The following is a 20,154-nucleotide window of genomic DNA, read 5'->3' as shown; positions in this document are numbered from 1 at the left end:
TTTTATAACTTTCAAAAAGTACAAAGAGTAAGGGACACTCAAAGAAGTTACATAGTAATACATTTAAAACGAATAGGAGGAAATATTTTTTTTCCACTCAATGAATCGTTAAGCAATAGAACTCATTTGCCAGAGGATGTGATTACAGCGGTTAGCATATCTGAATTTAAAACAGTGGACAAGTTCCTGGAAGAACAAGTCTGTTGTTGAGATAGACATGGGGGAAGCCACTGCTTGCCCTGGGATTGGTAACATGGAATGTTGCTACTATTTGGGATTCTGCCAGGTATTTGTGAATTGGCCACTGTTGAAAGCGGGATATTGGGCTAGATGGGCCATCGGCCTGACCCAATATGGCTATTATGTTCTTTTTTAGTGTAACCATCACAGTGGTAGTCCGTAACCAGAAGTATATACTGAAATTGCCTAGGTTTTGTGGGATGGCTGTTAGATTACCAGAGAACCAGGGGAACTGGGTTTCATTCCCACTGCAGCTCCTTGTTTCTCTGGTCGTTACTTTACCCTCCATTGCCCCATGTACAAAATTACCTGTATACAATATGTAAAATACTTTGATTGTGTTGGAATGTAATTGTATTTTACATGCATTGCCTGTCACCTATTATTTTCTCTGTGATTACTCTGTGACCTCTGATGTGAATTACTTAGAGAGGTCACACAGCTATGCAACTTCCTGTGGGGGTTAGATGCAGCAGATGCAGCACATGGAGCACATGGAGCTCATGATCTCTCCTAACCTGAGAGGATCTATGGTGGTGTGAGCATCCATTACCATCTAAGCACATGGAAGGAGCTGATAATACAAATGTATAGTAATATGTATATATAAGCCTGTCTGATTATAATCTAACTACAAACTGTGAGTAAACAGATGTTTTGTTACTTCAACTTTAAAGTGACTCAGCAGTGAATTATTCAGGGGTGAATGAGAGAGAGATGAAGAAAGAAATTAACATTTCTAAAGCTGAAGCTGTGTGTACTAAAATCTGCTAGTTATTTACTACAAATAATCCAACAAAAGGGTTATGGGCCCAGGAATTGAAAAAGAAGAGAAATATTACCAGGCAGAAAAAAAAAAAAGCCACATTTTTTTCTCTTAAGTTTTAAAGGAAAGATTCAGTCTGTCTCTCTCTCCCCCCACACAGCAGACAGAAGGCTAAGAAAATGGCTGAGGGAAGAAATTCACCATTGTTCTATTCTCTCAAGGTGCCTAAATTAACTGAGTTTAATTATCAGCAGTGGGAACTAAGATTCATATGTCTCCTTCGAGCAAAAGGATTACATATATGCTTAGACCAAGACAGAACAGCTGAAAATATGGCTGAATGGGACAATGCAAACTATTATGTGAAGTGCATGCTTTTGGAAGCTCTCTCAGAGAAACAAGCCATATTAGTGGAGGGAAAAGATACACCAAAGGACATTTTATATAAACTGAGAACTATGTATGCAACTACATATGCAAAGCAGCAACCAATTTGGTTGGCAGAGTTGAATGAAACCAAATTAAGGGATAAAAGTAAATGTAATGATCACATTATGTATCTTATGTCTTCATTTCAAAAGCTAGAACTTTCTGGAATTCCCATGTGTGATGCATTGAAAAGAGCATTTCTTTTTACCTCACTATCAAAGAAGTTTGATGTTTTTAGGTCTGTAAATGAGGCCATTGAAGGGCAATCTTTTGAACAGACAACATCAAAACTAAGGCAGGAATGCATAATAAATGATTCTGAGGAGATGTGTTCTCAAAGCAAGTCAGAGAGAAATGAAACAAATTTCTTGGCAAAGAACAGAGGAAGGCGGAGCTATGGGAAAACTCCACCCAAGGGCAAGCTGATTTGCTACTCATGTGGAAAGGAGGGACATGTATCTAAATGGTGTAAGGAAACACAAAACACTCCCTCTAGCTCACCTAAGCCAATGGAACTAAAGAATTTTCAAACCAGGAAATGTATGAAGGACAAAGATAAACACAAGGGTTTTCTAATGGCAGAAAAATCTTTGACTATGGTAAATAATAATTCAAATGAAAGTACTTGGATTTTGGATTCGGGGAGCACATGCCATTTAACCAATTGTAAAGATTTCTTTCAGGAAATGTATCCAGAGGAAGGTATTCTTAAAACTGCAAACGCAGGGACTGCTAAGATCCAAGCAAAAGGTATTGGATTCTTAAAATGCAAAGTGTCTAATGAAGTTAAAGAAATTCCTGTAAGTGATGTCTTGTATATTCCCCAAGCAGTTTGCAATATGCTTAGTGTATCTACATTAGATAAGAAGGGATTTGTGATTCATTTTGAAAACAGTAAGTGCACAATCTCTAAAAATGATGAAGTGTATGCTGAAGCTTTTATGCATAATGATGTTTATAAGCTGAACATTTCAGGTGAAGCCTCACATATGGCGCAAGTAAGGAAGAATGATGGTAAATGTAGTCTGGAAATCTGGCACCGCCGCCTGGGACATCGTGATTCTAAGGTGATCCAGGATCTTCGCAGTGGGCAACTAGCCACTGGCATTCAGATAAGTGCAGATGCTGGTAAAATGGAGAAATGCATAGACTGTGTTACTCAAAAAGGTGTGAGACCCTCATTTCCTGCATACACAGGAAATAGGAGTAATAAAGTGCTGGACTTAATACACAGTGACTTATGTGGACCGTTTAATATCCCATCATTGGGAAATAACAGATTTGTGCTAATATTCTTGGATGATTTCTCTAGATATTGTGTGGCCTATTTGCTGAAAGAGAAAAGTCAAGTCACAGACATGCTGAAGAAATACGTAGCCATGGTGAGCAATAAATTTGAAAGAAAACCAAAGGTTCTTCAGACCGACAATGGTGGTGAGTTCACTTCACAAAGCATGCGCACATTTCTAGAACAAGAAGGCATTCAGCATATCACAACAGTAGCTTATACACCAGAGCAAAATTCTGTTGCAGAGAGAAAATTTAGGTCACTTGTGGAAATGACCAGATGTATGCTGTCAGATAGCAATCTCCCTAAAAGACTATGGGGGGAAGCCATTCTCACAGCAGTGTACCTACAAAACAGAATGCCAACTAAAGGCGCTGAGCGCACACCACATGAGACATGGCATGGTAGGAAGCCAAACCTGTCACACATAAGAACATTTGGAAGTACAGCATATGCTCATGTACCAAAGCAAAGAAGGCATAAGCTGGATTCCACAACACAAAGGGGCATTTTAGTTGGCTATGCTCCAGGACACAAAGGATATAGAATTTTGAATCTGAAAACTGGCATTGTTGGCATAAGACATGTTACATATTTTGATGAAAACAAAAGGGTTGATAAAGGCTGGATTATCCCAGATGAGCCTTATCATCCAGAATATGAAACTAGAACCATAATAGACATGCCAGTGTATATAAATGCCATACCAAGGCAGATGTCTGAAAGCAACTCACCTGTATCTAACGAGGAACAGGCAGAGGAAGCAGACACAGAAAGGATCATTGAAGAAGACAGTACAGTTGGAGAAGGGGAATCAATTGGAGAAGAACTCTCAGATTTAGAGGATGCGGAAAGGTCAGACCAACCTGTTGTCAGACGCTCATCCAGGGAAAACAAAGGTCTTCCACCCCCAAGACTGTCTTACCTAACAAAGTCAGCAGAAGCTCAAGAGCCCTTAACATGGGATGAGATTGAGAAAATGCCAGCAGAAGAAGCTGCTGAATGGCATAAAGCTGCACAAGAAGAAATTGATGCATTGGATAAAAATAATACTTGGATTCTTACAAAATTACCTCCTGGCAAGAAAGCTATAGGATGCAAATGGGTATTCAAGTTAAAAAGGAATGCACAAGGAAAAGTGGAAAGGTATAAAGCCAGATTAGTGGCAAAGGGATATCTTCAAAAATATGGAGAAGATTTTGATGAAGTGTTTGCACCTGTAGTGAAACACACGACAATTAGAACACTTCTGAGCATTGCAGTCTCAAAAGGCATGCAAGTCAACCACATTGATGTGAAAACAGCATTTCTTCACGGAGATATAACTGAAGACTTGTACATGGAACAACCAACAGGTTTCATAAATACAAAACAAAGACAGCTAGTGTGTAAATTAAACAAAGGTCTTTATGGATTAAAGCAAAGTGCAAAATGTTGGAATGATAAATTGCATGAAATATTGACAAATTTAGGATTTAAGCAAGGTGAAGCAGATAAATGCTTGTACACTAGGTGCACAAATGGACAATATGCATACATTTTAGCTTTTGTTGATGATCTGCTCATTGCAAGCAAAAGTGAGCAAGAGTACAAGGGCATTGTAAAGTGTTTAAACCACAATGTTGAGATAAAAGAACTTGGTAATGTGTCATACTATCTTGGTATAGAAATTGAGAAACAAAATGATGGTTCTTATCTTCTAAGCCAGAAGCAGAAAATAAATGAGCTTATTGAAAGTTTAGGTATGCAAGATGCCCAAGTTGTAAGCACTCCCATGATCACTGATTTTCTGAAGGATGAAACAGTAAGAGAACCTTTACCAGATAACATCCAATATAGATCAGCCATAGGTAAGCTTTTATATCTAGCTACCACATACAGGGCTGATATAGCAAATGCAGTAGGAATTTTGAGCAGAAGGGTCAGCTCACCTACCAAATCAGATTGGACTGCAGTTAAAAGGATGGTAAGGTATTTAAAGGGTACCATTGATTGTAAATTAAAGATTTCAGCCAATAGTAATCCAAAACTAATATGTTACTGTGATTCAGATTGGGCAGGGGATCATTCTGATTATAAATCCACAAGTGGATATGTGTTTATGTATGGAAATGTACAAATTTCATGGGCCAGTCATAAACAAAGTATTGTGAGTTTGTCTTCTACAGAAGCTGAATATGTGGCTGTATCGGAAGCGTGCAGAGAACTGATGTGGATTGAAAAACTTATGCTGGATTTTGGAATAGCTGAAAAGAGACCAATCCAGATAATGGAAGATAATCAGAGCTGCATCCGACTGTCACAGAATGACAAGGTTCAGTCACGCACCAAGCACATCGCAACGAAATACCACAACGTGCGAGAGTTGGCGAAAGAAGGGGTCATCAGTCTACACTATTGTCACACCAGTGAGATGACAGCTGACATCATGACCAAACCGTTACCCAGAGAACATTTTGTGAATCTGCGTATAAAGCTTGGACTTTGTATGAATAAATAATTGCATGACAGTTATGCATGAGAAGGGGTTTGTTGGAATGTAATTGTATTTTACATGCATTGCCTGTCACCTATTATTTTCTCTGTGATTACTCTGTGACCTCTGATGTGAATTACTTAGAGAGGTCACACAGCTATGCAACTTCCTGTGGGGGTTAGATGCAGCAGATGCAGCACATGGAGCACATGGAGCTCATGATCTCTCCTAACCTGAGAGGATCTATGGTGGTGTGAGCATCCATTACCATCTAAGCACATGGAAGGAGCTGATAATACAAATGTATAGTAATATGTATATATAAGCCTGTCTGATTATAATCTAACTACAAACTGTGAGTAAACAGATGTTTTGTTACTTCAACTTTAAAGTGACTCAGCAGTGAATTATTCAGGGGTGAATGAGAGAGAGATGAAGAAAGAAATTAACATTTCTAAAGCTGAAGCTGTGTGTACTAAAATCTGCTAGTTATTTACTACAAATAATCCAACAGATTGTAACTGCAGAAAGGTGGTATATCGAATCCCAGCCTCTTTCCTTTTTCTCTTTTGCAGAGGGTTGTGAAGGTTGCCTCCTGAGTTGCCTTCCTGCTCCTACCTACAAAGCTAGTATTATTTCTGATGGTTATGTGTAGTACTTATAAAATACCCATTGGGGAAAATATGTTTTTCATCTTAACTGTGGACACACAGTAATCTACATTACAGAGTTTGCTGTTATATAAATTAGTGGAGTTAACAAATACTATACTTTATGTGGATAGCAGTTTGAGCTCTCTTGTTTGCTGATCTTTGAGTGAAATTGTGATATATTGTCCTTGACAAGCTGGCAACATTATTTTTTTTTCTTTGCACATTTTCAGAGTTCAGGAAACTACATTTGGTCTGGAGGGAGATGTTCGCAGTGAGACTTCATTATCAGCTGGCAAGGTATCAGTGTTGAGTCGCTCATGAACTATTATATATGTGCATTAACGATCAAGTGTACTTTGGGTACTATAAAGTCTGATCTTCTCCACTGATGGTAGGGAAAAGTTAATGCAGAAGCTGTGGTTACACTGAAGCAGTGATTGTTCACCCCCCCCCCCTCCTTTTGCATTTTAATATACTTGACTTCCTTGAAGGTATTGGAGCTGGGCACCTGAGCAGTATAGTTACATATGCCACCAAAGGGATGGGAGCCCTTGGCAAGTGATGTGTTTTGCTCTTTGAAAGTGCAACGACCCAGCTCACATGCCTTGGTATAAGTTACTTCCTCAGGTATATGAAGATGCTATCTCATATCATTACCTTACTGTCACTACAGTTTCTGTGGTATCTACTCCTGAGGTTGGTACAGATGCTTTCCGGGCTTTACTTTGTTTTAATTTGCAGAAGTATTTTGAGAATAGCTTATAAATCCATCCAGATGTACAAATGAGAAGAACGGTGCAGTTTTGAAAACTATGCTGTATTATTTATGGGTAATTGTTGTATTGCTTCAGTGAAAGATACCATAACCTGTGAAAATCAGGATATATTTTTGTCATGATCTTGTTTAGTTTGGATCCATTTTGAAAAGAGTTCTTTAAAGACAAGCAGGATAGCAAGTCCTTATAGTATAAGACGCTTCTCCATATTAGTATTACTAAAAGCTTTTGAGTTGCTTCACTGTGCACGTGCGCCATTTCTTGCCTGTCACTGCTGCATGGGACCACTACAGTCTTTATCTTTCTGTGGAGCCAGTTGGTCATATGTGGCTGGAGCTTGTCAAGTCACAATTTTTTTTTTTGTTACAGTAAAATTTGTAAGTTTCTGACTTGTTCCTGTCAATGTCATGGAGTACTTTTCCTGGTAACATCTTGGTTCGGATTTTGGCCATATTTGTTTACTTGAATTTTTGTGCTTATTGCAGGTTAGATCTCATGGCCCTCAGGCTCGCAGTTGGGAATTTTTGTTCAAAATCAAACCAGCTTAAGTGTAGTCTCTAACTACAGACCAATGGCTTCAATCCCATTATTGGTAAAAGTAATGGAGAGGTTAGTCACGCACCAACTAATGGACTATCACCAACTTTACTCCATTTTACATAGCTCACAATCTGGTTTTAGACCTCCTCACAGTACTGAAACTGTTCTCACCGACCTTATGCATATGGGATTGCATCTCTTCCACTGTGATCACGTGGTCCTCCAACTCTCTGGTATGTTGCTGATCGGTTGCCAGCTCATTAATAAGTCATTCCGTATCGCATTGAAGTTGCTCCAACTTTGAATATATTGGGCTTAAACGCTTGTCCAAAATACTTTCCATGGCTCCGGTCACCTCGGCAGTTACTTCCCTTACCCATGCTGATCCGATCGTTGAGCTTGCAGGACTAGCAGGCGCCGCCATTTATTCACCATGCGACTTATGCTTGTCCTTCTCCTTTTGGGGCGCTTTTAAACACTGTACCAGCGCAGCTTAGTAGATAGTCGAAAAGTCGGGGTCAGATCATTGAAAACAGCGGGTTTTGCAAAGAGGCGGCAGGAACAGAGCAGTTAGCATCCACTCCTGATCATGGTGTCACGTGACCTCAGTGGATGATGTTTTAACAATATCTTCCTCAGGACACATGTGAAGACCGTAGTCTACTAGTAGGTAAATGAAGGAGTGTGAAAAACACATCATCCCTTTCTGTCAGTTTTTTGAGGCAGCATCGAGGACCTCTGCAGTAGAGATCCTGCATGGTGGTGTGGCTATGGGCATGAGACCTCAGATATGATGTGAGGAATGGCTTGGTGACCCTACCCCATGAGGGCAGTGTCTTTGAAGATAGATCCAAGGATGTAGTGCTCAAATAAGACCACTATTCCATATTTCTGATTGTTTACTCAGAATAGGTGCAATCTTGACCCCCAACAACAAGTGGGGAATTCTGCCCCAACTCTCTATTACACAGTTAAGCATTTGTCTTAGGAAAGGGAAATGGAACTTGGTATACCGCCTTTCTGAGGTTTTTGCAACTACATTCAAAGTGGTTTACATATATTCAGGTACTTATTTTGTACCAGAGGCAATGGAGGGTTAAGTGACTTGCCCAGAGTCAGTATTTGGAGAGGAATGTGAACCATTTGGATACCTTGCTAATTCTTAAGCACATGGGTGGTCAATTATTTTTGGAGTTGTATGACAATCGGTGGTACATCAAAGGGGGGGTGGAGGTTATGTTGTAACAAAATTTGATTTAATCTGGAGGAAATTATGTCAATGCTGTCAATGGCTGCTTAGAACTGGAGCTCTGCCCTGGTGCAGCGTTTTAAAAATATTTTTAGTTATGCTTCTTGATGGCTTTCTGAGGGCAGAAGTTTTGGCAGTTCTCCTTATTTGATTTGAATGCTTTTTTTTGTGAGTGGCAGTAGTAACTCTGTGTTGGGAGCTAGCGCTGCATCGACAATGTGGTGAGCTTGGCAACAAAATGGTGCTGTTACTATCTGGACTACAGCATATACACAGATAAGTAGGGACTCCCTGTGGACTAATGACAGGTTTCACGATTGATGGCATAGCTAAAGAAAGATCTCAGAAAAGAGTTTCAATTAATCCGCCAAGACATTAAAGCAGCAATTTAGTGTATAAAACAAAATATTAATGGGCTGGTAGCCAGACAAGAAGTTGTTGAGAAATACATAGACACTTGTGAAGCAGGTATGATAGCGCCTAAAGATATGAAAGCTTTATAGAACAAGATGGAAGACCTGGAGAACAGGTCCCACCTTAATAATATCCATATTGGGGGGGGGGGGGGGGGGTACCTGAGGAGGCAGCATTTACTGATTGTGAGTTTGTGGTTCAAGAGAGCTCGGATGTTATTGAGGCAGGATCAACTGGAAAAGCCCCTGGCACTAAAAACAGAGGACACAGGGTGCTGTTAGCATGGAAGGGTAATTGTAATAGAGACTTCATTGCATGTATTCATGATTTTTTTTTTTTAATTAAAAAAAACTCATTTTGGAATCTCATAGAAAAACATCAAAATTGAAAAATATCCTGATATGTCTCAAATTGCTCTGCAGAAGAGAAGAGACTTTTGAGATGCGACTTTTCAAATTGAACAAATTAGATATAAGTGGGGATATCCATTGGGCCTCATTTTCACAGTGAAAGAAGCTATTCGGAGTTCTCGGTAGAGGAAGCATGGTAGCTTTTGGTACAACTCAGTGTTGACAAGATTCTGGAGGAAGTGTGTGCAAAGGACCCGGGAGCAATTTGCCACCTCTGTCTTCTAAGTGGCAGTGAGTGGTCAAAGGACAGCTGTTGTCCCATCTTTCTGATTCTAATGTTAAACTGCTTGTGTCTCCTCTGCTGGGGGTAATCCTTGATTTCACTACACTGCAATTTGGTGTTCTAACTTGTTCTTTTCTTTGCAGGTTTTTGAATAGGAAATGCTTAGAACACGGTTAGTTTTCTGTATATATTTCACTGCTGTAACAGATTGAATAAGTTCTGTTTTTACATGTTTCATGGTTGCAACATCTTTAGCTAACTGTGTTGACTGTAATGCCATTTGGTTTATAAAGTTGAGTTCTACCCTTTATAGGAAGCTACTTGCTTTGACAGATAAAGGTTAGTGTTATTTCTGAGATGACATACCATAACAATCATTAGTGGTGTAAAAGGAAATGAAGTTTGTCAACTTTATATTTGTAGATTTGTTTTTACAATCTAGAGCTTTTTGCATTGCTTCGCATGTACAGGGCATTTTTTAAAGGATTCTTCTGGAAATTGAAGGGTAGGTCAACATGGTTACATTTGTTTCTGTTTAGACACACATCTCAAGATAAGGCATCATCTCCTGAGAGATCGATCTTGGGAGAATCAAATTTTCCACCAGATCACTGTGTGTTTATTTTTTTTTATTTTGTTTATTTAAATCATAAGCACATAAGTAATGCCATACTGGGAAAAGACCAAAGGTCCATCAAGCCCAGCATCTTGTCCCTGACAGAGGCCAATCCAGGTCAAGGGCACCTGGCAAGCTACCAAAACGTACAAACATTTTATACAAGTTATTCCCGAAATAGTGGATTTTTCCAAAGTCCATTTAGTAGCGGTCAAATCATTGGTATTTGTGTTGAAAGAACTATTTCTGGTTAAATAAGGATTTTTTTTTTCCCTTCAAACCCATGAGATTGCCATGGAAGTCACTTATGCACTTTCATTTGTGACCTTGTATGTGACAGTGTTGGAAGAGCACTGGTGGTATCCTTCAGAGTGGTTTTCTCTTTTTGTGGAAAAGATTTCTGGATGATATTTTGTTTTGAACTGGGTCTCATGCTGAATGTTATGGTTCATTAATCAGCTGAATTTGTTGGATACAGATACTCAATTTCAGATGTGCAATGCCATCAGTCACAGATTGTCTTTAGACATGTTAATACTTGAAATGGCATTTGTCCGTTACACTTATCAAAAATCAGTAGATGGCAACAATTATTAAAATTTCAGAATTGTTATCCATACACTTTTGAAGGCTGGTTTATCTGTGAGCCAGTTCTTCAGAATCCACTCTTCATGGTGGTACAAGCTGTATGCGCCCTAGCTCCATACTGATGACGCACAACATCTCCATTCCATTGCAGATGCAGTCGGGCTCTGTTTATGTGAAGCTGTTGAAAGTTTCAGGAAGCAAAAAATGAAATGGTGGAGCCAGTTCGTTTCTAGGTTGGAGAGCAAACTGGAGGCTTTTGTGGCCTGGCTGGACTCTGTGGAAGCTAAAGTTATGGAGTTGAAAGAGAATTGGGCTGGAGATCAGCATGATCAGCAAAGGTTGAAGGAGTTAGAAGATAAAATTGAAGACCAGGAGAACAGACAATGGAGGTCTAATTTCCTCATCCTGGGTTTGAAGGAGGGTATGGAGGGCCAAATTGTTGTAGTGTATGTTCAAAAGTTGCTACAGGCTTGTTTTCTGGACTCGACCGCCAATCCATTTTATGAAATTGAATGCACGTACCATGAACTCTGACCTACTCTAGATATCAATATGCCTTCGAGGGCCCTGATATATTACTCTGCTTTGAGACTGAACTGATTTTTAAAAGAGCTTATCAGGAGAAATCTTGTATGCATGGCAATGCAGAGCTGCAGATCTTCCCGGTTATGAGCCTGGCTACAGCGAGGAAAAGAAAGGAGCATTGGCCATAAAAAAAAAAAAAGGGCTGCAAGATGGGATGTGGTTTTCCATATACCTTCTGACACGTAGTGGTAAGAGAACTTTCCTAAATAATCTAAAAAGAGGTAAGGCCTTTCTTAAGGCCCTGATTGGGAACAACCTGGTGTCCTTGACCTCCCAGGTTCCAGATGGTGAGGAGACACTTGTTTTTTTTTTTTTTTTTAAACAGTTCACTTTTGTTCCTCACGAAGATGTGAATCAAAATTTCTCCCTCTCCAATGTTGTCGAAACAAAAAAACCCATTTAAATCACATATGGACTATCCAAGGCCATTAGTGTTTTATTATTTATTATTACATTTGTACCCCGCACTTTCCCACTAAAAGCAGGTTCCACTAGAAATGCTGAAATATTTCTACTAATGCAGCTACGGTGTTCTACGTAGTAACATAGTAGATGACGGCAGATAAAGACCTGTACGGTCCATCCAGTCTGCCCAACAAGATAAACTCATATGTGCTACTTTAAATGTATACCTGACCTTGATTTATCCTTGCCATTTTCGGGGCATAGACTGTAGAAGTCTTCCCAGTACTTGCCCCGCTTCCCAACCACCGGTGCTGCCACCCAATCTACGCTAAGCTTCCGAGGATACATTCCTTCTGAACAGGATTCCTTTGTTTATCCCACGCATTTTTGAATTCCGTTACCGTTTTTATCTCCTCCACCTCCTTGGGAGGGCATTCCAAGTTCTGGTTTTTAATCAACTGCTTTTTTTTTTTTTTTTTTCAAGTGTAAAGAAGAGAGCAGGACATATAATGATAGAAATCATGTAAGATGTAATAAAGTTAGAAATGTGTTTTAACTTAAACGTTTGTCCAGTTTTGGGGTGTGTAAGTTAACTGATTTTCAAAGAATGTATGCAAACACTACAAGAACCTCATTTAGAACGACCCATTAGATGTTCAATCTGTGCTGGAGATAAAATATTCGAGAGGACAGATGGTACTAACTGGTCCTTCAGATTGCACTCCGTAGAGTAAGCTACTACAGGTTTATCTTTAAAACATTCACAACTTTCCAATGTGTTCCAGTATTTTAAAATAAATTTCATCACCAGCTAAATGTGAATATCTTAATGTGCAAACAATGTCTGGACTTGCCTTCTCTGACCTCATGAGTAATGTATCTCTCCACTGATTTTTGGCCCTATGATAGCTCTTGTATATAAAGTTGTTTGAATAGCCTCTGCTAGTGAATTTTGATGTCATCCGATGGCTTGTCTATCAAAATCATAATTGCTACAAAGCCTATGCAGTCTTAAAAATTGACGTGTTCTGTCTGTGGGTTTTTATAAATGGATGTATTGAAAAAATAGTATCTTTTTTGATCTGTCAAAATTAATCTCTTCATGATGGAAATTCATTTTAAATTTGAGATTGACGTGTCTTGTGGTAAGCCATGAGTGAAATTGGCAAAGCCGATCTGAAGTACCTCTCCACAGCATAAAAATATAATCAATGTAACATTTATATAAACAAATTTTCTCTTTAAAGGGATGATCTTCTAAAAAAGTATTTTCAAAAGAGGCAACATATAAATTGGCAACATCTGGTGCCATAGTCGTACCCTTCACCGTGTCTTCAAACGAAAATAATATTTAAAGCTATTTTAGCAAAAGTTAGAATTAAATGATTAGGGGTTCTACAAAGAGTTCTACCTCTTACTGTATTTTCAATAATCAAAAGAGCTTCCATTTGAGGAATGTTGGTGTAGTGCGAGTCTGTCCAATGTAACTATTATAATATCAAAATTATGAATATTGATGAAATATGTAGTCTCTCTGATGTATGATGTAACGGAGCATAAGGATATACAAAGTATTCATCAAATTTGGGCAATGGTTCAAAGACAGATCCATGGGCCTATCTGGAGGATCTGTTGTAGACTTGTGAATTTTGGGTAATCTATAAATGGAGGGTGGTGGCAGCAACATGGCGGAGGTGGGGGGCAGAGTAGTCTCGGTGCCTGGGGTGCTCTGTCTGCCCCTGTTCTGTCATGTAGTTGCTTCTGTATCTCCTTGATAGTCAGTCCTGTTGAGGATAACGATGCCCCCTCTATCAGCAGATTTTATAATTCTCTCTGAATTTCATGCCAACTACAGAATGGCTCTAAATTCTTGTCACCAAATTATAATACTTTTTGTTTTTTTGTGTTTTTCTAAGGCTTGGACTTCTTTCTGAATGCACTGATTAAAAGTGTAAATAAGGGGTTCAACTGGTCCAGGAGGTATACAAGTAGTTGAATTTTTAATAATAAAAGTGTCCAAGTGTGAGACATTCTTCTTAGAAAAAGACTACAAAATCTAAAGTTTGTTTGAACTTAAAAAGGTCAATCTGTTTTTGGAAAGCGTATCTAGTGGTTGGGATGAGTCCCTTTTGCAAAATTGCTTTTTGAATATCTACTAAGATGATAGAGGGGAGATTAAAAACTGGAATATCTATTACCAGCTAGTTCAACAATAAGACTACTCTGCCTCTTCCATGGCCTTGTGTGTAAGGTCTCATAAAATTGCTTTTTACCCTTCAGTTGGAACTGTATTGGTCCTCCCTTACTACTTTTTTTTTGCTCTTCAAGTTGTGCCCTACCACATCCCACTGTAACCTATCTATTCCTAGTTTGTTTTATTTTGTGGGGAAGTTGGAGGAAATTAGGTGGATGCTATGTAGTCCAGGAGGCTCCTTTTAATTGTTGCCAGTTCCAGTTTAAGTAGTATCAATTTCTTTTTCATTGCAGAGAGAGAAAGATATGACAGGGGTATGAGCCTCTGAATGGTCTGCCTTAGGCCTAGGGCACTACGGTTATTAGATTGTATCAAACCAAACTATCAAAATAACTATTAGAAAGGATAGCGGAATGATGAGCAACATCACAATTACTTGATTATCATTTTATAATTGAAGGGGATGGGTAGGGAAGGGGTAGGAAGAGGAATTTAAGTGGAAAAGGCATATCTGACCCAGACTAATCTGAATACAAAGACTAATGTAACCTACCTTCGTTTGTATCAATTTACTTAGAAATGAACCTGAGGCTAAAGGAACTAGGCAGGAAAGCTGCTTTCTGTATATTGCCTCAGGCCTATTATGGTCAAAGTTTTGTATATGTTACTTGACAATAAATTTTAGCATAAAATTGTGATAACTAGCAGATAAAAGGTTTTTAAAAAAGCAGTTACGTTAGCATTGTTTTAATTGTTGTTCTTCCCCTTTCCTGTTTCCTTTTAGATGCCTTTGATTCTGGATATTTGCTTTTAATAGTACCTGTCAGAAAGACTAGTCCAATGTGTGTTAGTTACTGGCATTTTTTTAACTCCTTTTCTTCTCTTTTGGATTCAAGAGTCTCAGCCGGTTAGATAATGACAGAACATCATCATCTTCCAGTATGACAGAGCGAAGCATGGTGAAACCAATGGTCAGAGTGGAACAGCAGGACTACCGCAGGTGAGGTCATCCAAATTGTCATATTTGGTTGTCTGCAACGTTATTGAGGATGAACACGGAATGTGGTAATTGTTTTATTTTTTATTTAGTTTGTGCATTTTTATTGATAGCTCAGTGTTCATCTAGATATTTAGAGAGACTTGATTTTGAACTTGTACCAAATTCTAGTGCTGGCTATAGTTTGTTTATGAACATTTATACCACACTTTTTTCCACATGTTATCTTCCTTACCTCATTTTTGGCCTTATCCTCAAATAACAAGATATTGTTCCTTGCCAGAGGACATTTCCTTTACAGATTGTGTTGGGAGGATGTGAAAGGCCATCCCATTTGATTTGGAGGGTTCAGGAGCCCCTTTGTCCAGCATTCAATGGAGTCTGATTGCCTTATAAGAACTTAAGATGGCTGTGGACCTGATTGAAAAGGAGTGTGGTCAGTGCCTTCAAGGGATTCAGTGAATTCCCTGACCCGTGTGCCACTGCAGCTCAGCCTCCTCTTCACTTAGCCTGTGCCTTTTCTCTTTGCCTTGATTCAGCGAAGCAACAAGAAACAGTGATCAGGTGGCGAGTCAGTTGTAGAAGACACACTTACTGACATGGAATGCATTTGAAAGGAGAGCTCTTTAATACAGCTGCTGCTGTGCTGCTCAGCCTCTTCCATAGTTGCCTTGATTGTGTGCCACCTCATCTTTGTAAACCCTAGCTCAGTGCTGCCTATAGTCTTAATTCTGGGACTTCCAAACCCCACTCCTAAGCTACCAGTGCCAAGGCTGAATGAGCCACAGGTAGGAGATGAAAGAGAACTAAAGAGATTTTAAAAACTGTTTTTGGTATGAGTCTGGAAAGGTTAATATGCTAGGATTGGGTTGGGCGAAAAGATAGTCTGTAAGGGAGTAGGGAATCTGTTATGTCTTCAAGTTGTCCATTGAGAGCCTCTTAACTCAGCTCTCCGCACATGGAGGTACTTGCAGAGGAACTCTATGCCCTTCTAAAGGCCAGTTTAGTTGAGCCTGTTCCATCAGGACAGGAAGGGGAAGGTTTATATTTCAGGTACTTAATTGTAACCAAGAAAATGGGGGGAGGGAATCTCGTCCCTTCCTAGACCTCGGGAGTCTGAACAAGTATCTGGACAAGGAAAAGTTCAGGATGATTTCCCTAGGCACCCTTCTCCCCCATGATTCCTGTAAACGATTGTCTATGCTCTCTGGACTTAAAGGATGCTTGCACCCACCTTAAGATACTTACCAGTCACAGGAAACATCTCAGATTTCATGTGGGGGAAACACAACTTCCAGTATTGTGTACTGCCCTTTTTGGCCTCGCTTTAGCTCCCATGGTCTTTACCAAAGGTCTAGTAGTAGTTTCAGCATCATTATGCAGATTGGAAGTGTTTGTTTCCCTACTTGGACAATTATCTGGTCAAGAGCATGTCGAAGGAGGGTGCTCTTTTTTTTTTTGTTGTTGTTACATTTGTACCCCGCGCTTTCCCACTCATGGCAGGCTCAATGCGGCTTACATGGGGCAATGGAGGGTTAAGTGACTTGCCCAGAGTCACAAGGAGCTGCCTGTGCCTGAAGTGGGAATCGAACTCAGTTCCTCAGTTCCCCAGGACCAAAGTCCACCACCCTAACCACTAGGCCACTCCTCCACTCTTCAAATCCATGTGGTGGACTATTTGGTTGCTGGAGCTACTAGGGTTCGTGGTCAACTACCCAAAGTCCCACGTACAACCTCTACAGCCATTGGAAGTCATTGGAGCCCTGCTAGACAAGTTACAAGCTCAGGCCTACCTTCCATAGGTGTGGATGGATGATCTCATAGTCATCGCCACTCGGGTTTACAGCAGCCAGCAGGTCACAGCTTGGCAGATACTAAGGCTGCTGGGCCACATGGCCTCAACAATTCCTGTGATGCCCATGACGCACCTCCATTTGAATGATGTTCAGTGGACTCTAACTTCCCAATAGTTTCAGGCCAACGGGAATCAAGCAGATCCCTCTCAATATTGCTCACTCGTTTGCCCCGGTTTGACCCTGGGACTGCCATTACAAATTCTTCCACCTTAGACGGTTGTAACCACAGATATGTCCAACCTGGGATGGGGGGGCTCATGTAGATGGGCTTCACACCCAAGGGATTTGGTCTACCCAGGAAGCTGTCTGGAGCTTTGGACGAATTGGAATGCTCCTAAAGGATTTCAGAGATTGGCCGATGAACCAAATTATCCTGATTCAAACAGACAACTAGATTGCCATGTATTATATGAACAAGTTGGGGGTGGAGTGGGGTGGGGTACAAGGTCCTGCTCCTTGTGTCAAGAGGCAGTCTGAATGTAGACCTGGTCCACCAGTTATGGGCCACATATCTGGTGGGCCACCAGTTACGACATGGTGCTGTAGGCCACATATCTGGCAGGCTGAGAAGTGTCATGTAAGGCATGAGTGGTCTCTCAGCACGGGCACCCTCTCAGTGGATCTTGTCACCACTGTGCTCAAGAACAAGGTCCTACAGTACTGTTCCAGACTCAGATCACACTGCAGACTAGCAGGAGATGCCTTTCTCTTTCATTGAGGAACAGATATTCTGTATGCATATCCTCTCATTCCTCTAAATAGGGAGGACTCTTCTGAAACTCAGGCAAGACTAGAGTTCCATGATCCTCATTGCTCCATTCTGGCCAAAGCAGGTGCAGTTTCCTCTTCTGAAGTTTATCCTCTGAAGGTGGAGATTGGAATGTTTTCTGACCCTCATCACTCAGAAGGAGGGGTCTTCTCTTCATACCAGTTCCTGGTTCTCACATCCTGGATGCTGAGATCGTAACATATGAATAGCTGTACTGGGTCAGACCAATGGTCCATCTAGCCCAGTATCCTGTTTCCAACTGTAGCTAAGCTAGGCCACAAGTACCTTGCAGAAACCCAAATAGTAGCAACATTTTCTTTCTTGAACCTGCCAGAGGGTGTCTCCAGAATGTTGCTGGCTTCCAGATTCCACCAAGAGGAGTTACTCCTTTAAATAGAGGAGATTTGCCATGTGGTGTTAGATCAAAGCCCTCGATCCTCTCTTGCCCTACACAAAAACTGCTAGAGTATCTCCTGCACCTCTCAGAGTCTGGTTTGAAAACCAATATAAGGTTTCAGCTCAGTGCAGTCAGTGCTGTGCAGTAGGTAAGCCCATCTCTGTACAGCCTCTAGTTATTCGTTTCATGCAAGGTTTGCTGTTACCAAAGCCTCCTATGACACCTCATATTATATCATGGGACCTCAAAGCCATCTTCATCTAGCTGGTGAAATCTCCTTTAAGCCATTTGATTCCTAACATCTGAAGTACCAGTCCATGGTTTAATGGTACAGTCAGCATGGTGTCAGCCAAGGGAAGTGTTACCTCACCAATTTGCTTTTATTTCTTTGAAGGCGTGAATAAAGATGTGGATAAAGATGAGCCAGTTGATGTAGTGTACCTAGATTTTCAGAAAGATTTCCTCATGAGAGACTCTTAAGTCATGGGATAGAAGGCAACGTTCTGTTGTGGATTAGGAATTGGTTATTGGACAGAAAACAGAGTAGGGTTAAATGGTCATTTCTCTCAATGGAGGAGGGTGAATAGTGGAGTACTGCAGGGATCTGTACTAGTGGTGTTATTTAACAAGTTTATAAATGGGAGTGACAAGTGAAGTGATTAAATCTGCAGATGACACAAATCTATTCAAAGTTGTCAAAACACATGCAGACTGTAAAAAAATTGCAGGAAGGCCCTAGGAAGTTGGAAGATTGGGCAGAAGTTGGAAGATTGGGCATCCAAATGGGACATAAGCACATAAGCACTGCCATGCTGGGAAAAGACCAAAGGTCCATCAAGCCCAGCACTCTGTCTCCGACAGCGGCCAATCCAGGCCCCAAGAACCTGGCAAAAAACCCAAAATTTAATAACGATCAATGGACTTTTCCTTCAGAAATCTGTCCAGACCCCCTTTAAACTCAGCAAGGCCAGCTGCCGTCACTACCTTCTCTGGCAATGAGTTCCAGAGTCTAACTACGCGCTGAGTAAAGAAAAACTTTCTCTGATTTGTTTTAAACCTACCACATTCTAATTTCATCTTGTGCCCCCTGGTTCTATTGTTGTTAGAAAGCGTAAACAAACGCTTCACATCTGTCCACTCTATCCAGCTCATTATTTTGTAAACCTCTATCATATCACCTCTCAGCCGCCTTCTCTTCAGGCTAGAGAGTCCTAGCCATCTTAACCTCTCCTCATAGGGTAGTCGTCCCATCCCTTTTATCATTTTTGTCGCCCTTCTCTGCACCTTCTCCAATTCCTTTATATCTTTTTTGAGATGAGGCGACCAGAACTGAACACAATACTCCAGGTGCAGTCGCACCATGGAGCGATATAACGGCATTATAACATCCTCATGCTTGTTTTCCATCCCTTTTCTAATAATACTCAACATTCTGTTCGCCTTCTTAGCCGCCGCAGCACATTGAGCTGAAGATTTCAACGTCCTATCCACAGTGACTCCCAGATCCCTTTCTTGGTCCATAACTCCTAACGCGGAACCTTGCATAACATAGCTGTAATTCGGGTTCCTTTTTCCCACATGCATCACTTTGCACTTGTCAGATGAAATTTGATGCGGAGAAATGCAAAGTGAAGCTTAGTGGGAAAAATAATCCATCATAGTTCTGATACTAGGTTTCACCTTAGAAGTCAGCACCCAAGAAAAAGGTCTAGGTATCATTGTGGCAACACGCTGAAATCTTTTTGCGACGGTCACAAACCAAACAATGCTAGGAATTATTAGGAAACGGATAGAAAATAAGACTAAGAATATTATAATGCTTCTGTATTGCTCTATGATGCCACGTCACCTTGAGTGTTGTGTGCAGTTCTGCTCACCGTATCTCAAATGATATAGTGAAATTAGGAAAGATACAAAGAAGGGTAACCAAAGTGATTAAGTAGATGGAACTCCTCTCCTGAGAAAAGGCTTAAGAGTTAAGGACTCTCCAGCTTGGAGAACAGATGGCTGGGGGAGGGGGGGGGATATGAGTGGTGTAGAACAGGTGAACATGAATCTATTGTTTGTTTCATAAAGCACTATGACTAGGGGGGGCACTCAATGAAATTACATAGTAATACTTCTATAATGAATAGGAGGAAATATATTTTTCTGTCAACAAATAGTTAAGCTCCGGAACTCGTCAGAGAATATAGTAACAGTAGTTAGTGAATCTATGTTTTAAAAAAAAGGTTTTGACAAGTTCCTATTGAGCTAGAAATGGGGAAACCACTGCTTCCCTAG

General features: G+C 40.4%; 1 protein-coding gene across 9 annotated transcripts in view; it reads left to right on the top strand.

Moving 5' to 3' along the window:
- The window catches only part of AFDN (afadin, adherens junction formation factor), a 414,469-nt gene that overhangs the window by 213,954 nt on the left and 180,361 nt on the right, over positions 1-20,154 (top strand). For all 9 annotated transcript variants that reach the window (XM_030195932.1, XM_030195930.1, XM_030195924.1 and 6 more), the window contains exons 11-12: positions 6,083-6,149; positions 14,749-14,852. In XM_030195932.1, the coding sequence (XP_030051792.1) occupies positions 6,083-6,149; positions 14,749-14,852 (171 nt within the window). The remainder of the gene's footprint in view (positions 1-6,082; positions 6,150-14,748; positions 14,853-20,154) is intronic.

This window comes from Microcaecilia unicolor, chromosome 3, assembly GCF_901765095.1.
Source record: "Microcaecilia unicolor chromosome 3, aMicUni1.1, whole genome shotgun sequence".
In the NCBI taxonomy this organism is placed as follows: domain Eukaryota; kingdom Metazoa; phylum Chordata; class Amphibia; order Gymnophiona; family Siphonopidae; genus Microcaecilia; species Microcaecilia unicolor.
The sequence above is the reverse complement of the archived record's forward strand: the minus strand, read 5'-3'. Positions and strand labels throughout refer to the sequence as shown.